Source organism: Manacus candei, unplaced genomic scaffold (assembly GCF_025592945.1).
Source record: "Manacus candei isolate 608988 ecotype Guabito, Panama unplaced genomic scaffold, ASM2559294v1 h1tg000020l, whole genome shotgun sequence".
NCBI classification, from domain to species: Eukaryota; Metazoa; Chordata; class Aves; order Passeriformes; family Pipridae; genus Manacus; species Manacus candei.
In genome coordinates, this window is record NW_026138068.1 from 1712789 (window position 1) to 1726046 (window position 13258).

Below are 13258 nucleotides of genomic sequence, written 5' to 3' on the forward strand. Positions count from 1 at the left end.
GGGCATAGAGATGAGCTTTACAGTCCCTTCCTTAAAGCCCAAACCACTCTGATACCACGAGACTCCCAAGCCCAAACCACTCTGATACCATGAGACTCCCAAGCCCAGGCTGGCAAAGCCCATTCCAGTTGTACAGTCCTCCAGCTCCCAATGCTGCTGGGCTGGGTAGGGACCCAAGGCTGTGGCAGGGTCAGGTAGTGGTGTCTGTGCAAACTGGGACTCTCTTCAGGATCAACCCAGGTATTGGTACCCCCAGCTACAGGTTGACCTTTGTATTTTTGGTTTTATTTTCCTTTGGAAAAGGCCTCTCTGAAATACTGGAACACCTTAAGAAGGCAGAGGTACGAGGGGTGTTGCCAGGACACCTGAGCAGATGTTCAGCCTCCAAGTCCTCAGTGTGTGCCAGGATTCAGCATGTCCATTCATGCATGTTAACAACAGGCTATAAATACTCCGAGTCCTCCCCAGCTGCCGGCGCCCGAGCCTGGCAGGAGGGTGTGTGAGGACGAGCACTCACAGCTGGGGTCATCAGCGCAGCTCCCAGTGCCCCCCATCCCACCCAGCCACCGCTGGGCTGCCCTGGCACATGTCACAGTGAACTGGTTCATCCACGACGGTCGCGTGGGCAACCGAAGGCTCCGGCTCACAGTGGAGAGGATCAAAATTGTCTATGGAAAGTCTTGGGGCTGCCACCACCCCTTGGAGGAGCTCCCATCCTCTGACTCCGTTGATGGTGGACATCTCCTGAAGAGCCCTCGTTTGCAAGGGATTGGAATTGTTTTCCTTCCTGCACCGCACAAAGAGCTGCAGCCTCTCCAGAGCTGCTCCGGCTGCTGTCTCCTCTGCTGCATGGAGGTGGCAACTCCAGTGGAAATTTCCGTGCACTTCAAAGCACTACCTCAGGATATCTGCTTTTGTGAGAAAGTATCCCCAGTTAAAAATTAATGAAATTCACTTTTAGGATCATTTACTTTCCTCCATCTGAACAGCAGGATTTTTGCCAGCCTCTCCCCACAGGGAATGCAGAGCATTCCTGCTTTGGCACCTTGGGGACCTGGCCTCTGGTGATTAGATTGCCAGTTAATATCAGTGATTAACACGTTCACAATGGATGGCTGAATCCCACTCTGACATTTTGCAAATGCTGCATGTTTGGGGAGTGTCTTCATCAGCTTTTGAAGTTCTGAGCTGTGAGCTCCCTGCAAACCCTCAGCCTGCACTGGAAACTGGGGCTGGGCCATTAGAGCAAACATGCCCCAAGAAGCAAACATATTAAGGATTAATTAAATACCAGGCTTTATTTAACTAAGCCTCTTCTCATAAGTATGTAGAGGCAGGAATCTGGAATGAGCATCCATTTTTAGAAATGCAGTTAAACTTGGTGCTGTTTAAACCTGACATTGGGGTGCTGTACATCCCTCCTGACTCCCCAGTGCAGGAACAGACAGCACAGCGCTGATGAAAGGTGGCTGAGGGCATTCCCAGGGTTAAGAATGTTCCCTGTTCCCACATATGACACCCACCCTGGGGAGAGCTGGAAGCCCTGCAAGCACCCAAAGACTTTCTGGAGTCCACAGGGGTGACAAGTGCCAGCCCTGAGCAGTGGCAGGGACCCGGGGATGGCTCATCCTCCTTCTCTCCTCTCATCATCATGTTTTTTAATGAAAAGCTTATCCCTCCTGTTGTCTGCTCCACAGGCTCCACAGACAGTCCTATCAGTGCCAGTTTAAAGGTCTGGAGATCGATCCAGGAAATACCAAGGCAAGTGAATGAGATCAGGTCCAAGGTCATTTTTAGGTCCTGTTCAGAGAGCACTTCCTTGCCTTCCACATCCCCCACTGGCAGTGGAGGATCACACACAGCTGTAAACCATCACCACTGTGTCCCAGCTCCAGGCTGTCCTTGTGCCAGGGCCCTCTGGGATTCTGGGACACAGTGGAGCTGTTCTTCACCTTCTGTAGAGCAGAGAGCTGGCTCTGGAATGGGCTCAGGATGTGTAGAGCTGCTTCAGGGTCTGAACTTGAGAAAGGGCAGTCACAGGAAAGGGCCACTCCCAGTGAGATCAGGGCAGTGGGGGATATGCTGGGATATGAAGGGATGTGGAGGGCTGTTTTTCCAGCATTGGTCATACCTCTGCAAACCCCCACCTTCCCCCTGCCCGTGACAGAGATGCTTGGGCACAACACACAGGACACGCCCTGTGGAATCCGGCATCACCCCCCCAGACAGAGACCTGGATCTCAGAACAAGGATAACAGCACTCAGCATCCCACTGCTCCCCCAAAACAAGCACCTCTGGGTGCAGCACAGACAACCCCCAGTGCTGGCAGAAGCAGCATTTTGGGTGCTCCCTTTTCGGGTATCCCTGTTCGCTCCCTTCCCAGGGACGTGCAGCCAGAAAGAACAACCAGGGTCTTACTGATTGGAAAATACATTAACCATAGAGAATAGAGCTTTAATTTTTCTTTCTGAACAACAATAAGGAACAGTTTACATAAAAAACCAAAAGCATGAATAAAATAATATAAAACAGATATTATACCACAGTGTGGAATTCAGATAATCTAAGAACATTAGCAGCACTTCTACAAAGAGATTAAAAGCCGTAAGTGCTCGTTAAGCTCAGATAGAGCAACTCCCAGAGACCAAAATGGCATCAAAACAGAGAAAAGCAGCAATTCAGTGTAGGGCAACAGAAAAGTCTAATGCCAGGACATCAGATACATTCAAATCCCTGCACTGAGGGGCAATTCCCTGTCCCAAAGAGCCTGGGATGGTGTGTGTCCCCCTGTGATGGCTGTGGCACCCACTCACCCTGCCCAGCTCTCCAGAACACTCTGTGCATGAGGGAAGTGACAATCGTGGGTCTGAGGTTGTTGGATTTTCAACAAGAGTTTTCATTAATTCTGTTTGGGAAAATAGATTCTCCTTCCCTGGCTCCTGGGAATTACTCTCCAAGGAGAAACTGAATTTCTGAGAATTTCAGTCAATCTTACATAGCCATGACAATAAAATCTTTATTCTCTCAGTATCCAGGATCAGGATTTTCAATTCTTTATCGTCCTTGGCAGCAAAGCCACACCCATTCCTAAAACTTCCATGTACTTCAGATCTTGTGCATAGTTTAAATTTTAGCATTGATTAAAAAAATAAATTGATTAAAATAAAAGGATAAGTGGTGCTTTTCCCCCTTATCAAAGAGTTGATGCAAAGTGCCCTTGCTCCTAGTCATGTCCTACTACTGATGGCTCTGGAGCCACCATGGAGAAGGGACCATCACCTGCAGCTCTGTCTGGGCTCTGCTCAGCCTCCATGTGCAAAATCCATTTATAAAAGGAAGTTATTCAACTACTGAACGGGAATTTAAGGTATCACTAATCTAAAATTAGACACATTAGAAGACTTCCATGGCTATTCCAACAGTGAACATCCCCTGGGAAGTTCAGAAGGAAGTCACACACCGAGCTATGTGAACAGCACCAGAACAGCCTCAATTGTGGCCCACACAGCCACCAGAGAACAGAAACATTGTGTCACTGGGGACCACGACAATTCAGGTGCCTTAATCACTGAAACAGGATTATTTGGGGCAGGTAACAAGGGTACTGACCGTCAGTGCGATCAGAGGAACATTTGATCTACTTCAGGGTGTCTGAGAAAACTTTTACAGGAATTTCTGACACAGAGTGTCAGAGTTCCAACCCTTCCACAGTGCTAGAAAGTTGTCACTCCATCTCTACATTGTGCTCTTTCTCTATCAATTTGTGCTCATACAATAGTAAAATGCTGAAGACGTGCCCAGAAGTGCTGGGTACTCGGGGAAAATCCTAAATGGAGTGAAAAATAAGACAGAGGTTTTGATGACATGAAAAGTATTTTGGTCCTACTGATCAAAGGCTCAGAGGCTCCCATTGGCTGAAGATCAGTGCCCATAGAAAGCAGTGATTTAAGATACTATAAGATATTTTTAATAGCAAACTTAGGTGATGAGAATCCCAAAACTAGTCCCATCCCTGTTCTGAAACCTGTTGGCCACAGTGGCTCCCAGGGGACCAGGCAGCTACTCAGGATAAACTGGGAAAGAGAGGGAAAGTAGGCAGGCAGGGTAAAATATATAACGAATAAATAAAGAACAAAGAATGGGAAGAATCTCATTCCATAAATTGTTCTTGGCCACAAGGCTTATGTCTCCAGGGTGGGATTTTGGGATGGGCTCAGCTTACCCATGGATGGGTTCCCAGCAGATCTGTGATCCCAACCTGCCACATCAAGAACATCCCTTCCCTTGGCCTGTTTTTCACTCATCAGTGACAATGGTTGACACCTGCAGTTCCACTGCTGGCTCCAGTTGCACTACAAGGTGCATTTGGATAAGCTAAGGGATGTTCACCATGTCAGGGGCTGGATGAGAGCAGGACAGGGAGGCAGCAAGAATTTGTCATGTAAAAAAACCCTCTCAGTCCTCATGAAAAATGTTCACAGCAAAGCAACTCAGAGACTCAACATAGCAAGATAAAAACTCCTAGAAAAATCACACATTTTAGGAACAAAGACAATTTCTAAAGGGTCTGCATGAGTTAACACCAAAAGAGATGGGTACCAGGAGCTCGTTGGAAGGTTGCATCAGCAGAAAGCTCAAACGCAGGCAGAGAATCCATTAGTCACTCCCTCAGGGGGACGTGGGGCCAGGCCACAAACATTCACTGGATTTAAACACACCGAGATTATCTGAGCAGAGCAGCTCGAGCATGAGATAAACCCCAAACCCCACAGCTCTGCAGATGCTCAGTGAGGTGTGATGGGAGCTGAACAGCTCAGCCTGTGGAGCACATCCTTCCTCAGGCTCAGCTCTGGAGCGACCCAGAAAGCATGGAACGGTTTGGGTTGGAAAGGATCTTACAGCCATCTCAATTCCAACCCCCTGACACCTTCCACTAGACCAGGTTGCTCCAAGCCCCGTCCAACCTGGCCCTGAACATTTCCAAGAATGGAGCACCCACAGCTTCTCTGGATAACCTGTGCCAGGGCCTCACCACCCTTACTGGGAAGAATTTCTTCCTAAAATCCAATTTAACCCTGCCCTCTGTCAGTTTAAGGCACAGCAGCTCCAGTCCCTGGTCCCACAGAACCAACAACAGGCTAAAGATAGTCCCCAGCTCACAGTGCCATTGCGGGGGGGGCTCAGCTGCACGGAGCTGCTGGGGTGAGACATTCCTCTCCCCCAAGGAGCCAGACAAGATTGCTGTATATGGACAAGCACTCCCTGGTGACAGGCTTCTCCTCCATGGCTGCACAGCTGGGAGAGATCCATGCTGGATTCCAAGGCCACGATTCCCACTGTCGGAACCCCAGCACAAGGCTTTATCTCAGGGTGGTCTAGCTTGGGGGCAGAGCCATGCAGGAAAGGCTGGGCCAGAGAGTGCCCACAAACAGCTGCACAACAAACCTTTTGCTTCCATTTTAAGAGTTTATAGCCATCAGAGCCCCAAACCTGGGGGTGCCTTGCTGTGGGTCTCCACAAGCACAAGAACCTGCCGTGGAGGGCCCAGCACAGCTGCCCCCACTGAGACTTGGGAAAGATGTCCAAACCAGAGCTGGGACCAGGCATGGACAGGGCCAGAGCACAGGGATTGTCACAGACTGATTCTGACCTCCTGGGAACACAAAGCTGGACCTCCATGTTCAGACTCAAGTGCTCACAGGAATTTAGTGAGCAAATGGTTTTCCTGATGTTTGTAGGGATTGGGGTGGAGCAGCACATGGGGCTCTGCCTGCAGCAGGGGCTGGTGAGGACTCAGTTCCAATGCTCTACATGGGCCAGGGACACTCCCTCCCTACCCAAACAGGGACGTCAGACACTTTTAGTCCTAAATTAAGTGACAGACTCCTCTTTGGACTATCCAATTTACCTACGACACACCAAACCCCAACTCTGCAACTGTTCTCACCCAGCAAATCCCCAGGCAAGGCACAAGACCCCACACAGCTCGAGCAGAGTAGCTCCTGCACACTCAGCACCAGAGCTTCTTTCCTCCTTTTTTTCTTCCTTTCCAGTTTTAAAGTCAGAACTAAGATGAAGCCAAGCTGAGGTCATGATGGTGGTTCTGCTCTGAGCTTCCTGTTGCCCCACCACAACAACTCTCCCAGCAACAGACTGGCACATCATGGAATAGGTGCTATAGAAACCACACAGTTCTTAGAAGCAAAAGATTTCTCACCCCCCCCCCCCTCAAAAAATAACCCACTTAATTCACATATTTTCTCTCTATACTGTATATATATTATATATAGACACGATTCTCTGGTAAACATGTACAAGATATCGTAAAGAACATTGAAAATGTCTATCTCCATTTGCACAACAGCACACATTCACACGCCAGCACACGAGGACACACAGTCAGGTACAATCAATAAATAAATACATTTTTTCCCCTCAGAAATTATTCAAAAAACACTGCTATTGAGCGGCCCAAAGACACTCTCAGTTAATACAGACAGCAAATATTGTGCAGAATTTCTTGGTTGTTTTTGTTTAAGAACCAAGGAAAGAAGCTTCAAAGATGTCAGAGACGTTGCTTGGTCAGACTGTGGTTCAGGAGACCTGTTGGTTCCTGTCCCTCAGGAAGAGGGGGGCAGAGCACTTCCCTTCCCCTCTGGACAGGTTACACAGGACAATTCTGTCCTAGAACCTCGAGGGAACAGGAGCAGTCTGGGATGGAGAGAGGGCAGGAGCTTTTTGCTCTGCTTGGTGGAAAGATGGAAGATTCACACAGATCTGAAGCTCTTTGTTTCCTGAGCTACTACAGACCAGCACCCTCTGGGGATTTACTGCAGGAAACTCCTGCAAGGAATTTCCTAGATCACTGTACACATCTGTTGGGATTATGAGGAGCAAAGGGCTGCCCATTGCTCTCCCCCTTGCCACAGCCTCTTCCCCCAAAGGTTCAGGATGTGCCACTCTCCCTGCCTTTTCCAGCTGTGACCTCCATGTCCCAGCATACAGAAAGTGCTCATTTTTCCACCCCATTTGCTCAAGCAGCAAACCACTTCACCACGCTCCACAGAACCTCCCTGAAGCAGCAGTTTTCTCTTGTGCAGATTGACATCTGTTTTCTGCAAGCAACATCTGACACATGCCACAAGCCAACACAAAACAGCACAGACACGGGAGAAGGGAAGGGCCCTTTCCCTTCCGTGGGCAGCACTCCAGCAGCAAGGCAGGAGCAGGGCCTTCCCTTGCAGAGGAGTGGAGGAGAGCACACACACATCACACATTGCACAGAAGGGGAACACAAATTTTTGCAGCAAAACTTGAGAGAAAGTACCCTTAGAGAGAGAGGGCTCCAACCCAGTGCCTGCCCCATGGCCACAGCACAGCCTCCCCTCCTCCAGCTGGGCTGGACCCTCCAGCCACCCACACCTCTCCTTTGCCTGTATTGTTTTTACCTGAGTTGAAAAATGACTCCGACCCCTCTGCAGGGCTGAGGACACAGCAGCTGAGAGGCACTTCATGCAGCGGGCTCCAGCCCCAACACTGGAGCCACTGCAGGAAAAGTGGCCACACAAGTGCATCTTCCCAAAGCAAAGACCACTCAGAGACCTTGGGCTATTCTTCTCTTCACAGACATGTGGGGGAAGCCCACCAAGACCTAACTGGAGACTTTTGGTGGGCTTAGGGGGTTTGGCAGCACATGGAAAACCCACAGGCACCAAGGGGATTGTTTGCCCTGTCAAGCTTTGAGCAGCCGGTCTTAATGGCCAGAGGAGAAGACAGGCACCATCAGAGGGAAAGTCAAGATAATCGGGAGCTCTGACTTGCCTTCTGAGGAGCCCTCTCCTCACAGGGGCTGCAAAGGAATGACAGGGAGACCAGACTCCTACCACAAGCAGCTAAAGTAAGGCAGGTAAGAAAACCTCCAGCTGGGAGTTCCCAGAGGAGGTCAGGACCAGATTTCCCAGTGTTCAGAGAGGGTTACAGAAAAAACAACAAACCCAGTGCTGAGTTTGGAGCTGTTCTGAAAATCCATCCAGAGATGAAACTGTGGTGTGCTCAGGTATTGTCGGAACAATGTAAAATCCCAGGGAGAAAACAGAGCCTTGGAAAACAAAATACTGAAGGGGATGCAACGCATCAAGGGACAAGATCAAAAGAGGAATTTCTGTGATCAAAGTCCCCCCTGTTACTGGCAGAACCTCATCATGTTGGTAAGCAGCTGAGGAATGGCAGCATCCCTGTGCTGTCTGGGCTCACAGACTGGCTGCCTTCCCACTGACAGGAAGCAGCTTTATGTCTGTGCCACAAAGGATGCGGAGTTCTGCTCTCCCCACCCCCGAGCTCTGCCCTGGGATGCTGGCAATGCCTGGGCAGTTGTGGTGGGCACACACCTGCTGCCCTTCTGCTGCAGTAAGGCCAGGAAGTGACTGCCTGGTCCTGCTCCCGACGGGTAACACACACCTAGACGGATCTTTGGTTGAGTCACTGCAGAAGGTCTGAGCTGGGGCCCCTGGCACAGCACTTGGGGAGCCGAGGGTACTCCCAGCTCAGCCAGCAGCACGTGTCCCACTGCCTGAGTTCCACAGGTGTGGCACTTGGAGAAAGAGGAGAAAGGAGGAAGCATCGGAGGGGAGTCCCGGCTCTTTGGATCCCTCGTCTGCCCTGTGTCCTTCATTTGTTCTCAATCAGAGTCTGCACTTTATAGACAAGGTCCCGAGCCAGCTTCAGGATCTGCTTGGTGTTGTGTCGCTCGGCCATTTCTGGAACACAGACAGAGGAACCCAGAGAGGTCAGAGTTGAGCAGGCCCAGCCCCACAGCTCCTCATCTGAGCCCCAGGTGAGAGCTAAAGCTGTGAGCTCCTGCCCACATTCCCAACACCATCCATCACAGAGACACTTGGCTCTGGAGAGCTCCTCAGGACGGTGGTAGCCAGCAGGAAGCATAACCTACATTCTCAGCTCCCTTCAACATGTCCAGGTGGGCCAGGGCTGAGGATGGCATGGGGATTCCCCCAGCACCACCAGACCCCTCAGAACCCAACTGTTTAGGGGCACAAGGGCTCTACCACCGCGTTCCACAACCACACACTGCTCTGTGTGTGTTAAACATTTACAGCAGAGCCCAGACACGACTGCCTACACCCAGCCACGTGCCGCACACATCTGAGCAGCTGCCACAGATTCAGCCTGACAGAACACAAGCTGTACCGTTGAAAAACTTGATGATGTCTGTGAAATCCATGTTGTTCTCCAGGATGATGTCCCGGTACATTTCCACCAGGGCCAGGGCTATGAAGAGCACGTAGTGAGCAGAGGAGACGTGTGCGGCGGCCCAGATGGTCTCCCAGACGGCGAACACGTCGTCGTACACCAGCTCTGAGAACAGAACAGCCCAGCACTTACCACACCAGCCATGGCTTCACACCATCCCGACTCACAGAGCTCACAGCAGCGCTGGGGAGACACGCTGGGAGGCTTCTTTCCACAAGAACCTGTTCCAGCTGGAAGCAATAAGTCAGTCACCTGTACGGAGACACATTCTGGCCTGCAGCAGGTGGCACAGGCCTCAGGACACACTCCTGGTGAGGCTCAGCTCTGGAAAAACAGGTTCTGCATCTAGACGGAACAGTCAGCCCCATACAAGCCAGGGAAAAGTGAAAAGGCATTTAGAATTAAGTTTAAACTACTAAGTTGCAGAGTGTGCTGAGAAGCCTGGAAGCCTGGCAGACCCTGCCCACCCCCAGCCTGGGTGGTCTCAGCACACACCTCTCTTGAAGTCCAGGAGAAACCATCGGTAGCAGAAGTAGAAATGAGTGTAATCCCCATTCTGGTGCATCAACTCAAAGAGCTCAGAGTCCAGAATCTGTCAAGAAAAGCAAAAGGAAACTCAGCAGTGCGCACAGGAGGCCGCAGCCATCCTTCTGCCTGCTTCCCTCTGCTCCCATTGCTTTCCTACTGCACCAGCTCCACCAACTCATCCCTCCCTTTCCTGGCACACATTACTCCAGGCTGTCTTTAGAGCCCCTGCTCTCCCCTCTTGCTTCCCACCACTGAAACCCCTCTCAGCCCTTCCAAGACCCCCATCCCACCACCAGCTTTCCCCCTCGGGTGTGAGAAGCCACTGTCCACATGCCAGGACCCCTTACCTGGATCAGTGACCTCATGTTGGCAAAGTGGGTGTCCATGGCTCCTCCATGGGGGAAATTCTGATTCATCCTCTTCATCAGCTCGGTGAAACAGCTGAAAGCCAGAGCCTCTGTGCAGGGAGGAGAGACACCACTGCTGGGCTGCACAGGCTCTGCTGCACCTGCTCCCACAGCCACCTGCAGCAGGAACATCCCTCCAAAAAGTCCACCCTGTCCCCAGGTTGGGCTCCTGGGAGCCAGACAGCACCAAGGACAAAGGGGATCGTGCTCCCCACCTCTAAGCATGGGACCCTCTATGCAAAGAGCCACCACAAGCCTGGCAGATTCCCCCACATGATCCCACAAAGGGAGAGGGAAAGCAGAGCCACTCACCATCATCCAGGATGACCAGGAGAGGGGCCAGCAAGTCACACATCCCCTGCACGTAGCCAATCTCAATGTGCTGCCAGATGTAGCTGTGTGAGAGAGCAGGAGAGGTGACCAAGTGCCACTGCCTGATACCTCCTTTGCCCGTGACCTGCCTCCCTTCCTGGGATGAGGGGGGAAATCTCACCTGTTTATTCTGTTATCTTTGTGTTGTAAATTATTAAATTCCAAGTCAGGCATGCATGGCACAGTCCTGTATTGACACCCTGCCATGGCTATGTCCCAGGGTGTCCATTCAGGGCTGTGCCATGGCCATTGCATGGAAAAATCAGTGCAGGGAAAAGCAAAACTGGAAAGTGCAGCACAGTAGGGTCATTGGTTAAAGGACAGAGACTGATGGAATTTGTTAATTTATTTCTCATTCTCATCCTTCCCCCTCAAATCATCCTCTTGATTCTCTGTGCATAATACTGCCTGCCTTGCCTTCCCATTCCCAGTGTCCCAGGAAGCAGCCAGCCCTGCAGGGATATCTTCCCTTATTTGGTAGCAAGTCAAAATGCGTTCAGAAAGGGCTCGGATCTGCTGCTGGCACAAGGGAACGATCTTTTCCAGCCTGACCACTGTTTTTCCAAAATCTGCTGTACTGAAGTTCTAATCTCAGCAGAGATCTCCAGCTTTGGCTGTCAGATGAAGTGACAGCGCTGATGGAACAGCAGCTTCTCCTCATGTTTGCAGGATGAGTAATAATATTTTATTCCTTTGCTGCCCAAGAAGCAGCGGCTGAGCTGGAGCGGGTCTGAGTTGGTGAGTGTCACTCAGCCAGCTCTGAGTCACAGGGACTCAGCAAAGACACTCAAAAAAGGACCCATGTCTGGCTCTCTCCTGGGGTTTTGGGTAGGCAATAACCATTACAGCACTTCAGGTACTTCCTCATTGGCACTATGGCTCTGTGAGCTTGTTAAAGCCTTTTCCAGGTATATTCCAGAGAGCAGGTAGGCTAAATCCAGTGCAGTGGGTGCAGGCAGCTCAGGCAGCCTCTACCTTGGCCAAAAACCCAGCACATGACAGTCAAGGGACAGCTGGACACCTCTAAGCATGGGACACCTTGGTCTGGGAACCTCTGTGTTCTTGGAGCAGCAGCCCCAGTGCTGGGATGATGAGGGGATTTGGGAGCAGAAGTCAAGGAAGTAAAACTCAGTAGCCAGAGCAAAGTTCAGGGCTCCAGCGTCAAGGTGAATTCCAGGAAGCCCCTTGACCCCCCCAGCTCCCACCTGCACATGACATTGCGGAGCTTCTCCAGGTTGGCCGGGGTGAAGTACCAGTAGTTGCGGTCACAGCGCTGCACGTCCTTCTCGATGCGGTGCAGGTTCACTGTGTACATGTCCAGCAGCTCTGGCTGCCCAAAACAAGAGCAAAGTTGATTTGCTCTCAAATAAAAAGAGGATTGCAAGGGCAATGGAGTGACAGGGCAGAGTTTGGGTGGGAAGTGGGAGCCCCTCTACACCCAACTGTGGGACCAGCACAGGGCAAATGCAGGTAAGTCCTGCCCCTCCACTTGGCCCTGTGAGGCTACATCTGGAGTGTTGTGTTCAGTTCTGATCTTCATAGCTGAGGAAGGACAAGGAGCTACTGGAGAGGGTCCAGTGAAGACCACAGGGGTCTGGTGCATCTCTCTGATGAGGAGAGACTGGGGAGCTGGGCCTGGTTAGTCTGGAGAAGAGAAGACTGAGGGGGGATCCCATCAATCCATACAAATATCTCCACAGGGTGTCAGAGGATGGTGCCAGACTCTGTTCAGTGCTGTCCAGTGACAGGACAAGGAGCAATGGCCGTAAACTAAACCAAAAAAGTTCCACCTCAACATGAGGAAGAACTTCTTCCCATGGAGGGTGGCAGAGTCCTCGAACAGCTGTCCAGGAAGGGCATGGAATCTCCCTCTCTGGAGACATTCCTAACCCACCTGGACACATTCCTGTGTCACCTGCTCCAGGTGACCCTGCCTTGGTAGGGGGGTTGGACTGGATGATCTCCAGAGGTCTGTTCCCACCCCAACTACTCTGGGATTCTGTGGTTCTGTGAAATAGCGAGGCAGCCAGGAAGAAACCCACCCTGAACAGGTCCATACTTACAGAGTAGGTGACACCTGTGGAGGAGAGCGCAGATGTCTCACTGTTGGTCAGATCAGTCACAGCCACAGCCAGGGAATCCAGCTGTGGGTACAGACTCTCCATTTCTGGCTCCTCAGAGAGGTTGTCCTCACTCTCCACCAAGCTCTGCTTCTCAGCCTCACTGTCTGCCCAGCTCTCCACCACAGTCAGGGCCACGGTGTCACTCAGGGCCCCCGCCGGGCCCTCACCCATGGGAACGAAGTCCACACTTCCAACGCTGGGAAATTCACCTTCCAGGCTGTCTTGGCCCTGCAGCTTCTCCTGCTGGACACCATCCGTGTCCACTGAGGCTGGCACATCGGACCCACCAACCTTTCCCTGGGAGCTGGACGAGGATTTATTGGTTTCCAGGGCACTGTCCTCGTTGCTGAAGCTGCGCTCTGAGAACCCTGATGTGATGGAGAAGTTTTGGGAAGAGGGGTGGCCAGAATCAGGGGAACAAGTGCCATTGGGAACTGTCCCATTGGGGACCTTGCTTTGTTTGCCATCTTCCAGCTGAGCATCTACTTCAGTCTGTTCCACTTCATCCACAGATTCAAATACCTGCAAAGTGTGAGCAGAGACACACAGGGGAGCATAAT

At 51.3% G+C, this 13258-nt stretch overlaps 1 protein-coding gene across 6 annotated transcripts in view; it reads right to left on the minus strand.

Annotated features, from left to right (window-relative positions):
* Positions 1–2430: 2430 nt before the first annotated feature.
* Positions 2431–13258, minus strand: part of SGSM1 (small G protein signaling modulator 1) — a 39024-nt gene continuing 28196 nt past the window's right edge. For all 6 annotated transcript variants that reach the window (XM_051785546.1, XM_051785547.1, XM_051785550.1 and 3 more), the window contains 7 exons: positions 12639–13220; positions 11781–11905; positions 10516–10598; positions 10144–10253; positions 9764–9860; positions 9206–9373; positions 2431–8757 (listed from right to left, as the gene is read on the minus strand). In XM_051785546.1, the coding sequence (XP_051641506.1) occupies positions 8669–8757; positions 9206–9373; positions 9764–9860; positions 10144–10253; positions 10516–10598; positions 11781–11905; positions 12639–13220 (1254 nt within the window). In that variant the 3' untranslated portion in view covers positions 2431–8668. The remainder of the gene's footprint in view (positions 8758–9205; positions 9374–9763; positions 9861–10143; positions 10254–10515; positions 10599–11780; positions 11906–12638; positions 13221–13258) is intronic.